This window comes from Falco punctatus, assembly GCF_963210335.1.
Source record: "Falco punctatus genome assembly, chromosome: 5".
Taxonomy (NCBI): domain Eukaryota; kingdom Metazoa; phylum Chordata; class Aves; order Falconiformes; family Falconidae; genus Falco; species Falco punctatus.
The window spans coordinates 70,656,593-70,677,408 of NC_137584.1; the positions used below are offsets into that span (position 1 = coordinate 70,656,593).

At 35.9% G+C, this 20,816-nt stretch overlaps 1 protein-coding gene across 2 annotated transcripts in view; it reads left to right on the top strand.

Moving 5' to 3' along the window:
• ASCC3 (activating signal cointegrator 1 complex subunit 3) overlaps positions 1–20,816 on the top strand; it is a 284,673-nt gene that overhangs the window by 256,565 nt on the left and 7,292 nt on the right. For both annotated transcript variants that reach the window (XM_080390028.1, XM_080390029.1), the window contains exons 37-39: positions 5,544–5,768; positions 18,447–18,598; positions 19,110–19,260. In XM_080390028.1, coding sequence (XP_080246154.1) covers positions 5,544–5,768; positions 18,447–18,598; positions 19,110–19,260 — 528 coding nt within the window. The remainder of the gene's footprint in view (positions 1–5,543; positions 5,769–18,446; positions 18,599–19,109; positions 19,261–20,816) is intronic.

Sequence of the window (20,816 nt, forward strand, 5' to 3'; positions counted from 1 at the left end):
AAGATCCCTACAAAACCTCAGCCTGCTCTGTTGCATAGAGGAGCCTGCCAGGCTGCCCTAACAATTTGGAATGTCACTTCTGCAAAGTTTGTCTTAAAAGTATATTTTTACAAGTATAAAACAGGGTGAGGAGGCCTTGTGCCGGTGTCTGCTGTCTAAAAGGTGGCTTCCAATATAAATAGCCCTGTGTTATGCAGCAGCTTCAATAAGCTGGTAGAAATTACTTTTTTTTTCCTTTTTGTCTATAATATGAATCTTGAACACATGCATCATGTTTGTTCTTAAAATTTATAACTAGTAACATATGTTTAGAACTGTCTTTAACTGGAATATCCTAGATCTTTTATATCTAAGAGTAAAAAAACACCCAAACATTTTAAACTCTGTAAGTTTGAATTATGTCCTGTAAAACTGAGACCAAAGCATATACATTTATAAGCTACCAGTAAACTCCTCAAAATAGGAGTTTATAATGGAATACCTAACACAGATACAATTTTCAGAGCAGTAATTCTAGCAAGTACTTCTCCAATTCCATTTTGCTATCTACTTTACTTTTTGGTATGACTGAAAAACAACTTTTAATATGTGGGCAGTTTGGGCTTTTTTTTCTTTTTACCATTTTTTTTTTAATTTGTTTTCTGAGTAAATGTAAGCTTGATTGTGTTCCAGCTGCTTGCCAGGATGCATCTGTATAAATTTAATGTCTTTGCTTATAAATCAAATTCACACTTGAAAATGTGATGATAAAATACAGTATAAATATGTTGGTTAATTTAAATTATTTTTGTAATATATACCTGTGTCATTATTATGTCACATTATATGGTCTGTGCTCTTGGGAAGAGCATGGGCAAAGGAAGATTAACTTGAGAACTTCAGTTAAGCTATTTTTTTTATTTTCCTTATAATGCAGTTAACAGAATCAAATGAGACTTTTGTCAGCATGTGAATGGAGACATATACATATATGTATATATGAAAAACCAAAATAATTTCAGATGTTTTTAAGTACAGAAGTTCAAGTATCCTCAAAGAAAAATTCAGAGTTTGTGAATCTGTTATAAGACATTATTCAGCTACCTAGCTACTCACAAACTACCAGTGCTTGTTATTTCCCTGTTTTGAACATGCTACTTTTCTCTATCCTATAGTAAGGATACCATAGATATCACCCAAATGAGGACAGTTACAGACTGCTTTAAAGATTGCAGTCCAGCTACTTCCTATACACTGTAGCACTATGTGGAAGTGGCAGGTCAGCACACTGCACTAAAATACTCCGTAGCACTTTGTACAATGGAACAAAAGGAAAAGCCAATTATATAATAATATTATTGTTGAGCTTATATTTGCCTATCCAGTTACTTAAAGATCAAAATATGCTGGTTTCACTTGGGAAAATAAATTGCATATTGGCATACCTTTGAACTTCTCATAGCAGAGAACTAAAATTTACTTCATAATGTGGATTAGTGTTAACTGCAGAAGAGCTGTAAAAAACCACCCACATTTATTTATTGCAGCTTATTTTTTATTTATCATTCTATGCACAAATGCATGATTTCTGCAGTACTTAGACTACCATAATTTTATGTAATTTAAGCCAAGGTTCAGGTAAAGAGGATGCAATTACTGTATTAGCTAAAAATGATCTTCATCTTTTCTCCTTTTTTGTTATTCTGGTAGTTACTTTTAGTAGTAGTTTACTGCAAGATTTTTTTTTAATACTTCAGCTTAACTGTTAGTTTTGGTATCAGATTTCCTAAGAACGCTTTTTCCTTGTTTCTTTCTACATCAGAAACTTGAAAAAGAGCAAAACAAGTTGCAGGTTTATCAAAGTTGAGAATATGGTGTGTTTGGGTTCATTGTACATGTATAAAGAAAAGGAACTTACAGGCAGTCAATTCTAAGGTAGTTTCAGTAACAGCATGGCTAAAGAAAAGACTACTGCTTCAACTCTGGAATGTGAGAAACTATTTTTGGTTTGGTTTAGACCCTCATTGTTACAAATTAATCAACTGCTCTTTATAGTCTAGAATTCATTAACTTTACAAGTTTTACCGTTCCCATGACTGAACTGAACTTAAAATATTCAAGTTTACTGTAGTTGCTCACCTTGATCCCATTTCTGTCTATGCTCCACAAGTATCCTCTTCTCTGTTGTAGACAGATGATGAGGTGTAGTTACTTGAGATTTAAAATATTTCAGAAAGTTTACATATGGTATAAGTTTATAGTTCAGCTCTCACTATAAATCAGTAATTTCAGCTAAACTTACACATTTTGTGGGTAGAAAGAAAATCTGATTTTTTTTTTCTTAACCCTGTGAACACTGTGGAGCATAGTACTCACCATGTTGGATACTTTATTTAAATTTTAGTTCAGTCTGACTCCTCAAATGCCTCATAGTACCAGAAAAATGCAAAAGATACATTTTAAAATGGAATGAGTTCTTTACTTTTAGAACAACGCTAGGAATTCAAATAAAGGGTGATGATAAGCTGCATGTCTGGAACACAGTGTTGCAGACAGAACTCTAAGATGATTCTGTGATTGCTGTTATGCAGGAAACAGAATTAAATTATTAGAATAGCCCATTGGCCTTGTAAAATGTAACTATCGAGTTTATGCAAGTCTACATTTGACTTTTCTCACTGGCAAAGCAAGTGGCTGTTTCCTATATGACCCTGCATCACAAACAGGTCAAAATGTAGGTTTGCATCCTCAAAATGATGCAGCAGTCTCTAATGCCCAAAAGAAGACATTATTGGGAAAGTCCATTACAGACCTATAGAAGAGATGTGACATGACTACCAAATGCATGATTGCAGAACCCATAGCTAAAATTCCTAGTTATCTCCTGGTATACTCCAAGTTATGCTTAACTGTGTAGGTGCTTGTAAACATATTATTTGCACATGGGCTGCAATAGTCCTGATTTAGCAGAAGAAAAAGTGAAAAATGCACAGCAGTGTTTTGTGGTTTAACTATAAAGTTCATATTAAGTTTCTTGACTTTAGAATGAAGATTAATGATTGATACGTAATATGATCTGTTTCCTCACCCATGGAAGTAAGAACAGTATTCAGATAGAATGTACTAAAATAGTATATATTATATGTTTTGTGGAACAGTTGAAGCTATAGCCTTTGCAGAACAGATTGAGATTCACAATGAAAAGGAAAACTAAAATGAAAAAATATTGAGTGAACAGCAGGGCCCATTTGAGGTGATTACAAAGGATGTTTCTTTATTCTGTCTTTTCTTCTGCAACCTGAAAACAGTAGCAGGGGGTTACAAGCAGAGTTCATCACAGAGTTGTCAATCACTGTCATTTAACATTTTGCAATGGAAGATGTCTTTATTCAAGGACAGCTGGGCAAATCAGAGAAACAGATTTGCAGTTAGTAGTCTGTCCAGCCTACACTAAGCAAACAAGGACAGGGCAGACATACTGGCCTCTCACATAAAAATATAATGGACTCTGCTGACCTCAGTGCCCTCCATTCAGCTTCATTCTCAGTTGTATAAAAGCTTCACTACCCATTCTCAATTTCCTTTAATTACCTACATGATGCAGATAAGAAAATGAATCTCACTTACTTACAGTCAATGATCACAAACAGGAAATTAAGTAGGCAGGTTGTTTAAAATAAGAGGAGTGTTTTGGAGATAAATAAAACATGCTGGGGAAGAATTAAGGAAAATGCATTTTCAGGAGTACCAATTGGTCTGGAGTAACTTGGCTGATCTTTCTTCTTTCTGCTACTTTTAACTGCAAAGCGAAACTAAGTTAAAAAAATCTCCTTGGTAAATATTCCTTAAAATATCTTTGAAGGAGAAGCCAGTTAAATAAAAAGAGTGAAGCAAACATGCAGCCTTCTATAGGGCTTAAAAAGATTGTGACCTTAGGTTCAGAGAATAAATGACCAGTTTTCACAAGAGATCTAGCAGAGACATCCAGGATTAAGCAGCAGTTGTCTTTAGTCAATCTTCAGTTCTAATCTGCAGTTGAGATATGATATAAATTGATGACATTCTGATATTCTTTCTAAAGCTTAAATTGTCTAATACTTACCTTTCCTTTTACATTTATGTCACAAAATAATACACAAAAGGTGTAGTTTCACTGTGCCAGTAAAGAAAATAGAAAATGTTGTGCTGTCAATTTTCAAGGGGGTTGAAAAACAACTATCTAACTGTTTTTAGGAATTGTCAAAAAATTTGTGTGTTCTGTGGGTTAGGATATTAAATAATGAGCAGATAGGGTACTTTGAAGTCAATTAGATAGTTCTATCAGGTGTTCTAAGATTGCCATTTTTCTTTTACCTCACTCTGCATTGATTACTGTTGTGCATATTTCTTTAATACGGATTTGCAGGAAGTCTGAATGGAGATTGAAGACTAAAATGCATAATAACAAATCTATAGTTTAAGAGGAATATAAAACCATGAACACTTTAATTTAGTGGTCTCTGCTAAGCCCATAGTTTGAAAGACATTGCCCTTTGGGTTACTTTTTATTTTATGGCAAAAGAAATACACTGTCTTAAATTACTGAGGGAAAAGATCACATATTATAAAATTCTTACTTCACTTGCAAGTTTTATACTTTATAAAGATCATTCTCATTCCAAACAATATGTATGCATACATTCACAATAGGATTTTCTGGACAAAAAGTTACCAATTAAGTCATAGAACTGACTCTTCAACCTAAGTTACAGTTCTTAGGATGCTTCTGTTGAATATTTTTTCTTTCAGAAACAGTGGATTTCCCTAGCAGGAGAATTAACATCTCTGCTCTGGCTGCTAGAACAGTCATACTTCTTCCTCTCAGCCCCAAGGGTGTTGCTACTCATAACTACATTTAGATTACCTGATGTTGTGCAGCTCCTTCTTGCAACAGTGAGAAAGTTCTTAGCTTTCATTTTTGCACGAATGGTACTGGCCCACTCTGGAGCACAGAGGATAGTTTTAAGCACCTGCTTACAATTTTGCTCTTTGCTTTGATTGCTGATCATCTGTTGCTTAGACACTGACTGCTCAAAATATTGAAGATGTATTTTAAAAGAACCTTACCAGAGCTATTTCAAACTCACTGTGTTTTGAATACAGAGAGAAAAGTAGATACCTTGAAAACTGAAAATGTGAATTATTGACTTCTTTATGGCTAACTTCACAATGTTTTTGAAAGCCAACCAATCTGTAGGTCATCTCAAAATACTGAGTCCGTCCAATGAATGTATTTGTTTCACTGCTTTTATTTTCTTCTTTTCTAATGTTGAAATCATCTATGTGAAAAAAAATTTTAAACCTAAAATTTTGTGAATATTTGTGAATATTTTACTAGCTTTTGTTTTCCCACACGTATCATTTTGATAAATAAGTACACTTTCCAGACAGTAAAATTGCTATTTTAACAATGAAATCTAACTGTAGTAATTTAAATGCATATACTTTTAATGTCTCAGTAAGGAATAGTAATTATTCTGAAGTTAAGTACAATAGTTAATTTTTTATTTTTATTTCTTTTCAAGAATGCTGATGAGTACACAGATCTACCTGTAAGACACAATGAAGATCAGATGAACAGTGAACTGGCAAAGCATCTTCCAATTGAAGTCAATCCCCATTCATTTGACAGTTCACACACAAAAACACATCTCCTGCTGCAAGCCCACTTCAGTCATGCCATGCTGCCTTGCCCAGATTATGCAACTGATACAAAGACAGTGCTGGACCAAGCAATTAGAATATGTCAGGTATAGTAATGCATTTCAGTATTTAACTCCTGTTGGTTTACTACTTATTGTTAGTGTGTTGTAATATTTTAAATATAGAAGAACCTGAAGATTTCGTGCAGTCCTATGGAGGACTGGTACCACACAGTATGATACCACGGTATGTTTAGGAAGGATCTAGATGCCCATAAAGATACCCACTCTACAGAACTGGAGGTAAACAAACATGGTAAAAACTGTGGTACTCTGGTTGAAGGCATCTGTTGCCATAGGGCTCACCTTCTTTCATATGCAAGAGCTTTCTATCTCTGTATTGTGGAATGTTTTAAGTCATTCCTGCATGAGTGTGCTCCCTGCAGATTGTTATGCTGATCCTCCAAGAACCTGTCTCCCATGGGTACTTTTATTTTTACAGCACCCAAAAGTGCTGTAGTCACTGTCAAGCATAAATAAAATATGTCTTGAAATGTGATTTTGGATGAGATACAGCATTTTTCTCAGGCTTGTGAAAAGATATGTCTACTATTTCCCAATTACCACAGAGTCAAAGAACACACTTCTAAACACAGTTTTTCAACTTGGTCTGGAGGCTTGTGACTTTTATGGTTGCACCATTGTCAGAACCCACAGAAACTAAACTGACTATGGAGTACTAGTAACAAGCGATCACATGCACAGCTGCACGCCTCAAAAGAATGTTGAAGCAGCGCTTTGAGTTTGGAATAGAGTGCTGCAATATCTGGAAAACACAGTTACCATTACAGCAGGAACGGTGAGACCTAGCTGATGCAGGGAACACCCATCCCCTGGTTCTGCAAGAAGGGAATGATACTCTCTTTAGCAGAACTGGACAAGGACTCATACATAGCTTCTTGAAGATCAGGTAGTCTTCAACTGTTCTTATCTTCCTCAGTTCAGTATCTGTAAAATAGGGACAATCATTCTTGCATCCTACTTTTTTTCCTTGCTTTTGTTTGTTCGGATTTTAATATCTTCAGTGGTCTGTGTGTCAACTAGCAGAATGAGGCTTTGGTTTTGTTTGAAGCCTATTGCAATATGGCAACCTCAAACATCATTGTGTCAAGCCTACCAGTTTGTAAAACCATTCTATGGGAAATTATTAATCAATGCTCTAGACAGACAAAATACCTGGGCAATTCAGTGTCCAGTGATTTGGATGAGTCTTGACCTTACACTAGCAAAAACTACAAGCTTTTAATGCTAGTATCAAAAAAAGCAAACTAAAACTAAGAAAAGTAAGAAGCAAGTAACGCCACAGATGTTATTGCTGTGCAGTCTTTAACTTGGCAACCAGCAGTGCTTGAATGCACTCTGCATACTCCAGTTATTTCAAATCAATAAAATCATGGTGCTGAAAGCTTCAATGTATGAACAGTGATTATTCATAATGCTCAGTTATTAACAGAGAACAATGTCACATGAGAAAATTCACCTTTGTTTCAAAGAAATCACATACCTAAAGTTCATTTAGACATTTGTGGAATTAACGTTTTGGGAGGTAATTACATATTTGGAAGAAAATTTAAATTAAAGATTCTTTTCAATAATTATTTTGCTCAATATTTATCCTGCTTTGCTAAGAAATTTATTCTCAGATCCTGTTACTGCATAATAGGTATTTCAGAAACAATAAGCACTCAGAAGAAAAAACCTTAAAATATTCAACAGTGCCTTTAAACCAAAGTAGAATTCAGAATACTACTCTTTCATACTCGGCCTTGGCACTCTGGCCTTCAGTTAAACTACTACATAATGTAACATATACTGTCATCTTAAAGAAAAAAAAAGTTCCTCCTTAACAAGAAAACAAAAACAACAAAAAAAGAAGAAAAAACATGCAAGCATTTTTTTATTTTGAAGTTGGCACATGGTTTACATCTCTTGGGAGCATATTTGTTCCATCTTATTAGTCACGCTTTCCAAATGGAGGTTAAAGTTCCCAGAATCTAAGCAATAGACAGGGTTACACTTTCCATACTGGTTGTTACCTTTTCCTTAGCACTGACCTGCTGATGAACTCTGGGTCATCAGAGGTGGAAAAAAAGATGTTTTGGGAAAAGGAACTGAACCATAGAAGGGTCCACTGATAAACATTTCAGTGGGTGGTGTTCTGTGTGTGTGAACACATGCTCATGCACCACCAAATGTAAAATTCAGCAGTGAGATGGGAATTGGTTTTTCTGAGTTATGTTGAACTTTTGTTTATTTACTTACAAAGTACTTTAGCTGTTAAGGTTGTATAGCTAACCTTCAAATTGTGACCTGAACATAAACTTATTTTTGCTGATGAGTATGTGAATGACAGACTTTTCATATCATCAGTGCTGCTTTGTTACAAGAAAGCAAGATCTTTCAAAGGGCTTGTGGTTGTATCTGGGTATGTACAGCAGGCCTCCGTCCCAGGTCCTCTGCAGGGCAGATTTGCCATCACGAGCCATGATACGTAAGCAAGTTAAAAAAAAACCTGTGCCTTTCCATCACAGACTATTAAACTTCTCCACTCTCCTGTGCTGTCTTTCACCTGAATCAGCCTTGTCTCCAATGGTTCCTCTTGCACCCCACCTGTTGTGTCCTCCCATTCATTCCTCCAGTATCCTCTGGGCCGTTTTCATTGCTGGTGGCTTTAGGCTGTGTGGTGTTAACAGTCAGAAAACTGTGTTAACAGCATCACATACATAAATGTAGCTGATGGATTTCAGGTGAGATTTCACTCTCTTCTAATAAAAAAAAAAATAGGCAACCACTCTAATTTTCCTGAAATGTCTTAGAAGTTTTGTGTTATGTCAGAACTCAGTTCATTTATACTCATGATGAAAGATAGAAGTCATAAGCATCTAACAGAATGTGAGGAGTCATATCATGGTGCTGCTCAATAGAGGAATGTGATTGTTAACATAGAAAATGGAAGAAATATATTGTGTTACAGTTTTCCTATAGTTAGCATTTGTTAGATATAGATGGAGCTTATAGCAAGAAAAAATTTAGTATCTGTATACCCAGAGTGAAATACAGAATTCTTTCCCTTTTACTGCAGAAATATGGGGACTAGCAATAAGTAACCTTCTGGAAGGTGAATGCCTATCTGCTCCCACACCCATCTCTGTAATGAATGGCCACTGGGGCATTGACTAGACTGAACGAATGTCCCTGCTCTACATTGAAAAGCTCAAGTCAAAAACTAACGAGTTTATCAGTGGCAGGCTGTCATAGATAAAGCACTGAAGGTTCCCATGGCTCAAAAAAATCTGCCATGACTTCCTATGTGACCTTGGTCAAGGCCCTTAATTTTTATTTGCCTCTCTTACCTTTAATACTATTACAGTAGACTACATGTTCTCTTCAAGCCTAGCACTCTGCATTGTTTTTACCGAGAAAAGATGGAGATGTCAGTAAGATGGTACCGAGCACTCCAGTAGCTGCTCAAAATCACTTGTCCACTTCTTGAAGAAGAACATCAAAGAATAAAACCTCTAATGAAATTATTTGTCTAATATTTTTATAGAATATAATTATTATTGTAAAGACAGCACCCCACCTTTTTTTCCTATTTTTCCCATCTCTGATTTAAGAATATGTGAAACAGAATAAATCTAATCTCTTTTTTACTTTTTTTTTCAAGCCTTATATTTTGTGACTGTGTGTTCAGCGATCAGTTCTTACTCTGCTGATCTAAGACTATTGCCTATATTTGCATTAATTGAAATGGATAATTGAGGCAGTAATACTGTCAGTCTCACATTCAGCAGGGCAGTCTCTTTTTGGAAATAATGTGACAGTTGCTGGCTTTGCATTGGGATTGGCCACAAGCCTCCACTTGTAGTATAATCGTTGATAAAATATTTTAATATTGCCAGGAGTAGAACTGCCATGGAGCTCAGCCTTAACCTTTGAGAAGTGTTTACCTATGGATGTGTTAAATGCATCTCAGTGGGGTAGCTGTGCACTGAGAGAAGATGGACATGAAGTCAGATTCCAAACTGCAGAATAAAGACTAGTTTGCAGAGGAAACATACACTCCCCCAAAATGAGGACCCTGTAATGCTGTCATTGGTGGCCTGCTGTTCCCCATCATGTTACTCCTCTGGAGCATCTAATTTTGACAGAAAAGAAAAAACTCTTTGGGTTAAGCACTGCATTTCCTTAGCTGAACGATCATGTGTGTAATACCGCTTTACCCATTCTAAAATAGTTAAAGACGTTGTTTCTGGTCGTTTAAATTGCAGCTTTTGCTACAGTTCTGCTTATAAAAATCAGTTTTGTGGCACATGTTCAGAGTGGTCAAATATGCTGCCCCATTCAGCTGCCTTTCCAGAGCTAGCTTATGTGCAAAACACTTGCTCTACTAAACTGCAGACTGTTCTGACTGATGGTGGGAGCTGTATCTACTGTTTCCCACACGGAAGGTATGTCCTGGCCATATCCACACAGCTGCAAACAGCAGAGGTGCCCGAGCTGTGGTTTCTGGACTAAAAGAACGAGAGTGTCCCTCAGCTCTGGACTTCCTGTCCTCCCTAAACCTCCTCAGTTCATAACAGCCACTAAAACTGTTGCCTCGGGGAGCCATACCCCTTGGGTTATTTCTTTTCCTGCCCGTGAGGAAATGGAAAAGATCTTAAGTGTGTTCTGAGCTCTTACGTTGTCTGTTGCTAGCGCAGGTGTGCCGACCACTTGCTGCAAGGTGGTAGCAGTTACAGGAATGGCCTGTTTTACAGTTGTGTCTGTAAGATTTGCCCAGAGGTGCCCAGGGAAAGAGATAATTGTTTTGTTTAACGGATGCATTGGCAACTATAAAAAAATGGGCAGCTTTACTGAAGGGAGAGAAGAGAATCAAATTAACTTGAGAACGCAGAGGATTATTCAGAAACCAGCAAAGAGCAGAGGCCGTATCTCTTTAGGTACTACACGTATTCTTTGTGTATGGAGTAACAGTCCAGCCGTAGCAGCATGTTTGCAATGTTCCTCAAATACTGGCTGTTTTCATGGTCAGATGGCTATTATTTCGCATTAGGAGGGTGGGAGTAATAGAATAATCAAAAAACTTGTAGTGCATGTACTGACCAGTAATGCTTATTTATAGATACTAAACAGCAACGAAGAGCTTTGTAATGAAAGTACCTGGACATGTTGGGGTGGAATTACTTGCTGCCCGCTTGTGTTTTATAGGTGTGTAGGGAGAAGGGAGGGTTACCTTTGTGGCAGTGGTGTTGGGGTTTTTGCTTGCTATGGATAACTGGTGAACTGGTGTATGGAAGCATCTTGGTGACCGTTTAATGATGATTTGGTGCTGTTTATATATAATCCCTCCCCCACCCATGACAAACCTTTTCCCAGTTGGGGCTGGAGGAAATGAGTAATGCTTAACCCATTTGTGTGATCAATTCACTTAAGCAGCTACTGTGAAATGTTAATCACAACTTTAATTTGTACTGCATTAGCATTTTGATTAACTTGTAGGCTTGCTAGCACACTTGAAGCACTTTTACTCATAGTTACAGCTCGGAAATGACTTTTTGATTAATTAAGTTTGTTAGACAGCAGCTGAGCTTCCTGAATGCTAACCTTATGGGGCTAAAAGTTCAGGAGAAAGTTACTGGGAATAACTGTTGCTGTTGAAAAGGATTCTTGTGAATGCACTCAAAAAATTTTAATTATTGACAAAATTTTACATTACTACTTTGAAACTGATTTTAAATTCTAAAGAGGGGAGATACATTATGAGAGAGATGCTGCTATATTTTTCACAGGTTTGGTAGATTTCTGTAAGATTTGGAACAAATGCTGTCTTTAAGACATTGTTTATGTTAGGAAACTGTGATTTCTTGCCAAGAGATTTTTATCAAAAATGTTTTATTGTATTTACCATTCACTAGCATAGTAGAGAATATCAATTTATTAATTATCAATTTGAAAATAAATTGGATATTGGGACTCAGCAAGTTCTGAACATGTTGCATTATGCCCTACCAAGTTTACATTGCTTGTATCACATTCCATAACTGCTTTTATCTCTGTAATACTATTTAAAAAAAAAAAAAAAAGTCAGTAAGAACCCAAGGGTTTCAGTCCACTAAATGTAGACAGTAAGTGACTTGTCCTTTCCCTGGTTTTAATCATACCAGTAATGTTACTATGGAGGCTAACAGATGAATACAGGGATAGGAATCTTACAAAGCAGCTAGGAAGGTCATAATTTGCATACATCAGTGAGACCTTTATGATGATGGGAGAATGAAGCATTAGTCTCTCGTAGGGGGTAGCAGAGCATATGGAAGTGGGAGCTGAATATGCTTGTAAAAAAGTGAAGGGAAAGGGGATGCAGAGGGCAGTATAAAAGGAGTGGTGCCTCCTGAATAGGATTAATTACATCTTATTTACTACATCTGATAAAGTGGAAGGGGGGGGGGGGGTCTGTAGGCTGAAACTATACAGATGTATGAGTCTGTATGAGCTGTATGAGTCTGATTTAAGAACTCCTCCTTCAGATTAATACATTTCTAAAAAGTGATCTTGGACTAGATCTCTGAAGGGCAAAGGTTCCGTAGATACCTCTTTTACCAATATATAACATACAAAAGGTAGTGACCTTAAAACCCTCTGCAAAACTTCAGATAAATTTCAACTTTTCAAGTTAGTTGTTGCTTCTGGAGTATAGAATTGAAGCATCGTAATCATGATTTGTATAAAACCATGAAAATTATAGTACATAGCGTGCTTTAACATCTGGAAAAATATTTTACTTGTATTAGTATTATCTCAAGTCACATGTGGATGATAATATAATATTACATACTGGAAGGCTTCCTACATTTGAAACTTGTATAAAAAAAATTTATTATGAATTCATATTTTTCAGGAGAATGGGTAAAATGCATACATTTTTGTATATTATTATCTACAAATATTTGTCATATAAACTTTGTAGTCCTAAACAGCTGTAATTAGGCAGCATTCTAATGATTTTAATAGACCTGTGGATCTAAAATCATATTTCTAACTGAAGTCTAGTCCTAGACAACAGAACTTATATTAGCATACAGTGAAGACAAGAGTGGGGATATTTTGATTATTTGATATTGGAATACTATATACAATAAATTCCGGTACAAAAATAGATACAAAACCCAATCAGCCTTAACTCTGCTTTTTGATGTAACTGCAGTTAACAGTTTGAAGTATTTTAGTCTTACATAGTTCGTTTCTTTCAAATACCTGTTTCCTTCCTCAAAGCATCATTGCAGAATAAGACTTGTATTTGTCTGGCTAAGAATGTTTTGGATTTGCATTACATAAACTTTCAAGTCTAAGACGAATGTCATTCTGCTTAGAGGGCCGTATACATTTGTGTACCGACCTTCAATTTCCCATATGAAGGCGCTCAAGAAAATGTCATAGTCTGTGAAGCACTGATAGAAAAATTAAAAACAATCTTTTAAGAGTGGATAAATTTGAGCCATGTAGCTCACCCTGAGTACTCCGGAAGTTTCAGCCCCCATCCACCAAGTCGTTATGACCAACGGCATCACTGTAAGGCAGCTGACTATAGCTGAGTAATCACAGATCCCAGATGCAATTCTCAGCTACAATGGCACTTCTTAAGTTACCTGAGTCTCCTTAGCTAGCCTCTGTATCCAGAGCAGTTGTCATTGTTCATTTAGCATCGTTGCCACTTTCCTTAAATATAATTTAGCCACAAAATATTGACATTGATATTTACAATGTTTACAATGACATTTATATTTACAGTGTTTAAGTAGAAATGCTTAGTGTATTCAGTTATATGACGGGTGTCTTTAAACAGAGAAAGAAATTATTCGAAGCAGTATGCAATCTCTGTTAATAAGCTGCAAGCTGTTTCATTTTAACACTTGAATAACTTATCTTAAAGAAAAAAACAATTAAAGTCATTTGAGTAGATCAGAAATTCTGCTAGTTGTACAGCCTCTGTTCCCCTGCCACCTACCCAGTCGTACAAGAGTGAGCCAGAATATCTGGCTTTCAAATGAAGGATGTGAAAGTAATACCAAAAACAGTGTTAAAACTTTGCGAGAAATTTCTAAAATAGAAGATTTTGCAGTCGGATATTTCAGTTGCTAGACAAAACTCCTAAATGGGAAGGGGGTTAGTGAGGCAGATATGTTAAATATGGACCAATTTAGTATCTGTTATTTTGAGCATATATTCAGAGTGCTTACAACACCACAGAAAAGCAATGTTTTGCTGTCAGTGTGTTTTCCTGTTAATGTTTTACTATCCGTGAGTGTGCTACACACTCACCTCTCCCACATCCTGCCTCCATCTTTGCTTCTCTTGAAGGTAGGGAATTATAAACCACGATTTAAATTCCGAGCATCAGTGGTAACTTTGGCTTAAAAGAGACAAACTGTTAAACCTTAGCTTCATAATTGACCAGAAAGGTACAATTTGTTCAGTTTAAATAATTCAGTACTTAAGGATAACCAGCCACTGCTTCTGAAAATAAGATGATGGAAACCTGTTAATAGATGCTGAGAGTTTCATATTAATGCACTGCTGGAATGAAGAAAGAAGCAAGATGATAGTCAATTCTGAATATCATCAAAATGAAAATTCTTGCCATACCTGACAGGTACACCTAGCATCAGCATTTTTGCCCTACCCCTGCCATGGTTTATAGCATATTACTTCCCATGTTGTTACAAGCCAAGCTATTTTTTATAATGGTGAACAAAATGTTAAAGGATATGTCACTAATTGCTGTTATTACTTTGTGGTTGTTCAAGTATGACCCTTGAAAGACTTCAAAGCTGACACCTGATTTTTTCATTAAAAACCATCTCAGTATAGGCCTCTGCTTTTATTCTCCTAAGTACAGAAAGAGACCCAAATAAGATGATGGTAAACATATTTTTCATTATAACAAGCAATATTTCCTTTGACTGCATGTACTTACCACATCTTTTCTACTTTAGGTTAAAAAGAGGTGGGCTTAGGGGTTGTTTGGGTTTTTTTAACTTGTTGATTTACCAAAAAATATTTGTATGTTTTTTCTATAAGTAAAAGCATCTTTATAGTTCTGTTTCATTTTGTGCACTCGCTGTCCTCCTTTTTTCATTTTTTCCTCTGTGATGAAATTGTCCTGTGTTGGTGAAATTGTGAGGCTAGAAAGGCAGATAACCAATTTATGCCATTTCTCAGTTTTTAATAATATTCTTAATCTGTTCCAATGTTATCAATGATAAGATATTTAGAAATTACTTCTTTGCCAAATAAGAGTTAAAGTTAAGAAGCCACACATTTCTAGAAAATTATACTGGTTTGTACTTAAAAATAACAACAAACCAAACAAGTAACAACTGGAGAATCTAGAGAGACTAAATATTATTTATCGGATAACATACATACTAAATATGTCTGATTTTTTATTATTTCTTTTATATTATTTTCTTTACTTAGTTGCCACATTTTATATAACTGTTTTGGAGATAGGGGTATAAGTCAATTTGTTACCATGAGTATTTATAGGAATTTCAATAACCATTTAAGTATCAAGCATCTGTGTGTTTTACTTAGGAGAAAATGAAATGTGTGCAGGTTTCCAACGCAGTAGATGAAACAAGCCAACTTTACCATTGTTCTGACTTTTTCACAATGTCACTGTCTTGGATTTCACATCCAGATAGAGATGCTGTGAATAAATTCTATGGGTGAAGAAGCAGAAAATAAGGAGGAAAAGAGGATTTGCCATGTGGATTCATTATAACAATGTGGAACACAGAGTCTCACACACACAGGCTTTCCTTACTCCCTACGGGATATCTATCTGTAGGCCTCTATCAATTTCTAGGAGATTTTCTATGTGAAAGGATCCTCCAGCTAATTTCAGTGTATAGCTTGTTTTAGATTTATCTTTCTCTTATGTCTTCTCTCTTCCTTTCCCCTTTTCAAACCTCCGTTGAAAGGGGTGGGGGTAGGGGAATAGATTAAAATAAAACAAAAAAATAAAAATAAAAGAAAAAAGAGAACAATGAAAACAGTGTTATGCATGTATCCTCAGAAATTTTGTGAAAATACCACAGCTTCATGCTGACTAAAGATACAACTTACTGTATTCTTGTTGCTGCTCATGAAAAAGACAGGCTATCGATGCACCCATTATTCTTCATGTATATAGAGCAGTCTTGTCATTGAGGAACATGATGTTTCAGGCTATGTCAGAAAAGCAGAAAGGAAAAAACAAGAATCAGGTAGTGGAGAATAGGACAGCGATAACATACTGTCTCAGCATCACACTCAGAGACAGACTATGCCATGTGCGTAGGCTTCAGTGTATTTTAAAATGTGGAAGCGGGTAAAGAGCAACTTGTCCTGTCAGTTGAAAAGATGGGACTTCACTCTGCTACACGCTGAGAACAATTCCCTTTTTATCTGACTAAAAATCATGTGAACCAACACGTAAGAACCAACAGGCCATGAAGCTGCTCCTTTCAAACGTGATTTCTAACAAAATTTTATTTTCTGTTCAGTAAAAATAATCATACCTGGAAATCACCTTGGCAAGCCAAGTGAAAGGACAGAAAAAGAAAACCATTAATGCTGTGCTGTGAGGTACTCTTTCAACAGTCACTAAGAATGTCACTAGAGTGTTTCAGGGTGCTGTGGCTTTTCCTTCAAAAAGGATGAGTTAAATGTTACATCTAGATCTTTATTAGCTGAAAGGTACTTTATCCACAATTCATGAGAAATGGGGCAACATTTGTGTAATGCAGGGTAACACTTTAAATATTTTTCTGTGTCACTGATCTTATCACCCCTATCTGGAATAAAACCTGTTGAAATTGCATTGTAAACTGCTAAAATAAACTGTGTGACTGGCCAGGACTGAAACTAACTTGTGTCTTTAAACGCAGTATTTCTCCAGAATCAGTGTAATTTAATTGAAATAGCTCTGCGTGTGTAAACAACTCCTTTGTTTAAAGAAGATTTCACTGTTTAGTTTGCCTTAAGTAAATGCTGCGTTTTGTTTGTCTGTAAAGCATTTGATTAAATGTGAAGACTTACATAGACAGCTTCTCCTCATTACACTAGTGGCTGGAAAATAAGTTGAAATGATGCAGGTATCTGCTGTCTGAGGAAGTATTAAACAATAGCATTTGTCTTTAAAAGAAAAACCCATGGAAACATCTTAAGCCTAGTCCTAAAAGTCAAACTACGACTCTCCTAGTACCAAGAAGATGGTATTTAAAGAAGTGTTGAAATTGTTCCATGTACCAGACTCTTTTCTTGCTTTCTTAAAAAAATATTTTCTAGTATTTTAATCAAACTCCAAATTTCTTACATGGAACACCACTTCTAAATGCATTACCTTTGACTGAATTAGAGTGTTGTTATATGAGGACCTGCGCTTTATTGTGATCATAATGGAATTAACAAAAGAAGCAAGACAACTAACATATTGCAGTGTAATTTTCTTCACCAGCTGAAATGCTTCTCTAAATCATAGTAATTGTTTTAATGTACTCTAGATAAGGTGAAATGTATATTATATATTCAAATAACTGCATTTACTATAAAAAAAAACATGTTGAAACTAAAAGCTCATGTTTGGTCCTTTCTCCTTTGGAAGAACCCTTAAATTCTCTTTCAGACTAACCAAACGGAATTTAAGTCCAGTCAGGAAAAAAGCAAGCATAACAATTTTTTCTTGTCAATTGGGGCACTCACAATGCACAACCCATAATGAATTTTGCTGACTTAGTTCTTTATACTAGTGATACTTGTAGTATATCTTTCACTTGTATTGTCGAAAACATATGGAACAGAAACTCACGGAGACATGAAAGGCAGGATGCTCATTAACACTTTAAAGTGTGATGGGGGGGAGGTGTTTGCTTGGGGGTTTTATGTACTTTGGGAAAGCTTTTCAGATTCAGGATAGAGGTGCCAAAGGAGAGAGAGCCAAGTATCCTTCGTTCTCAAGACAGTCAACTGATTACAATGCAAAGGGTGAAATCCATGTTATTTCTGACTGCTCTTACTCACCCTAAGTAAACTTGTAGCTATTTTGTAATCTTTCTTCAAGATTTCAAGTTAGCTGTCAGTGTTGAACAAAACCTCAAAAATGCTCATTGAGCTGAATTTTAGTGCGTTTACCTAGTCCGGTTCAAGAGATTTTTTAAGTCCTTAGGTTAAAATGGGAATAATTAATGCTACTGGTAAATGACAGTAGCATTAACTTTTGAACCAATGTAAATATGTTTTTGTTGTTCTTAAAGAATTCAAGGATTTTTGAACAATTACGCAGTTCTGGCAAAGCTCTCATGTCAAAATATAAGCAAATACTACAGTTAATTGTAACTTCTTCCTTTAGAATAATCATTTATTCCTTTCATTCTGAGTTGGATTATGTAAAAGAGAGGGTTTTTGTAAGGAAAAGATCCCACCTTCTGCTCTCATGGTGTAAATTACCTTTTCAAGAGTAAGAGTTGATGATGATGATGATGATAGTGCAGGATTTAATCTGTTTTTTCAAGGTGAGTGCAAAAGGTGCCTACTCCCATCAGTAGAGGTTGAAGTAAATTCCTGTGTTGAAGGCCTAGAACTTCCTGTATGTTAAACATTAAATAAATGCTCTTACTTGTATGAACCATGTACACAGTTATACTTCCATCCTCTTTTGTTTTATATGTCTCCTTTGAATAGGCAATGCTGGACGTTGCAGCACATCATGGCTGGCTGGTGACTGCTCTGAATATAACCAACCTGGTGCAGATGGTGGTTCAGGGTAGATGGATACATGACTCTTCCCTGCTTACTTTGCCCAATATAGAGCTACAACATCTTTACCTTTTTCGGTATGTAATTCTTCTAAGCATTTGCAGGTTTGCAATTTCATTCCACTTCTGACTGCTGATTGTGTTTGAATGTCATTGTTGTGCCCCAGAATGTTCATTAATGCACCAGAAGCAGAACTCATTCTTTCACAATGATGCTTTCCCAAATGGTGTTTCTGTTCCTGTTTTCAACATTCATTGATTAATCAACCCCCACAGATTATTCTGAGAACCATGATTCCAGACAAATTAACAAGAGATTACTGGAAGAGTTCCAAGTCCTAACAAATCTATCTCTGTATATTAATTATCTCTTTATTTTAATCTGTTATAAAAATACATTAGTATCCATCTTAGGGTCATAGATAATGCTAAGCCCTATAGATGCCTAGATGATGCAGTAATTAATGCTGCCTGAAAATAAATGACCAGCATTTACTAACAGAAACCAGTATCAAGTTTTACCACCAAAACAACTGAAAACAAATGTTTGCTTTCCCTCCCTGAGCATATGTTTTGCTGTCTGTATCAGGAAGTGGAGCCAAGGCAAAAGGAAGAGTCTGCATGGAGGTTACCAAGGACCTATCGAGTGTCTTCCCGAACTAATGGCTGCCTGCGAAGGAAGAGAGAATGTTTTTGCTTCCATTGTGGACAGTGAATTGCAAACAGCACACATTTCACAGGTAATACTTTCTATCCGTGGTCATTATCAATGTGATTGGAAAGGAAGAGTGGTTGGGAAAAGAAATACTCTCTCCACTTCCTTCAGCAAATATCATGTGATGTTCTGTATAAAGTGTAACACATTCATTACTCTAATTTCAAGGTAGTGCTAGCTTTCCAAAGGTTCTTCTCGGCCTGTTTTCTTAATATTATTTTCACTTATTCCCTGCTAACCAGTAACAGAGTCTGGTTTATGACTGATATTACCACATCTCTTTGCTCTAAAGATGCTTCTCGAGGTTGCTCAATCTGCTGAGTGTTATCCACCTTTTCATAGCCAGCTATGCACTAGGAATACATGCATTGCAAATGTCATCGTAGCTGGTTTCTGAAGTGGTCTGTCAAACACCATTTTTTCTGAGAATACCCTTAGTAAAGAAGCAGCGCTCATTTTCTGTTTGAAACAGAAAAAGCAGATGACAATTTCACACTTCACGGGGGGAAGAAAAAAAATACTATTCCAAAATGTTGAGGCTGCTAGAGTCTTATTTTCAGTTTGATTTTCAAGCCGTTCCCAGCAAAGGACAGCTATGTTCCATAGTATTCATCACATGCTAAGCCTACTGATTTCAAATAAATGTACAAAAGATGAAAACTTCAACAGCTATATTTAAAATCTTTTTTATTTGAATATTTAAAAGGACAGCAATATGTCCTGTGTTTGACTGTTCAGCTTCAGTTAAACCTTTTACTGGTATGCAAACAAGAAGAAAAGTACTTAAATGTCTATAACAGACATCTGCATTTGTAACTAAATTAACATCAAAATTCTGAATTACGAAAATGTATTGACATCAAAACAAGGCTTCCTTTAACAACAGATTTCTAACATAATACACATTGATTTCAGTCCAACTTTTAGATGTGATAAAAAATTAGAACATTGTTATAATTAGTTCAGGGAGAACTCAGAAGTAAACTTACTTAATTTATTTGCATAAATTGCCATTCTGTTATCTTTAAAAGCAAATGCAAATTGGCTCTGTCTGATATGATAATGGTTATTTGGCTCAAAAGTGCTTCAATTTGTGTAGCAATCTGGTGTCGTCTCTGCAGTGAGGCGATCCCAGGTAACATACAAATCCTGAATTATTCCAGAAATTAGTATGTTTAAAGCATCAATTTAAGTGCTAATTGCAGTAGTAATGAGAAAAAGCAGTACTACTGTGAGATTTGCATCTACTGCCCCATCAGTATGCCTGGAACGGCTGCTGACTGGCAGAGGATTTGGCTGCTAATTAAATAATTGTATGCATGGAAGTGTTCTCGTCTGATTCAATAGATGAAGATTAATCCTCAGATAAATATGTTTGGCTGGTATTGAAATGTCTTAGCAGTTTCTTCAAAAATAGCTTGTGTGTATGGTGTATGTGATGTGTACGTTCACAGTGTGAATGACTCTATGCCTCTATATATTTATGTTTGTAAATACAGATGCATATAAGAGGCAAAAACAATGTCTTAGCATCATATAAGAAGAAAGTTTCATTTCCCTGAGTTGGGAATGGCCGTAATG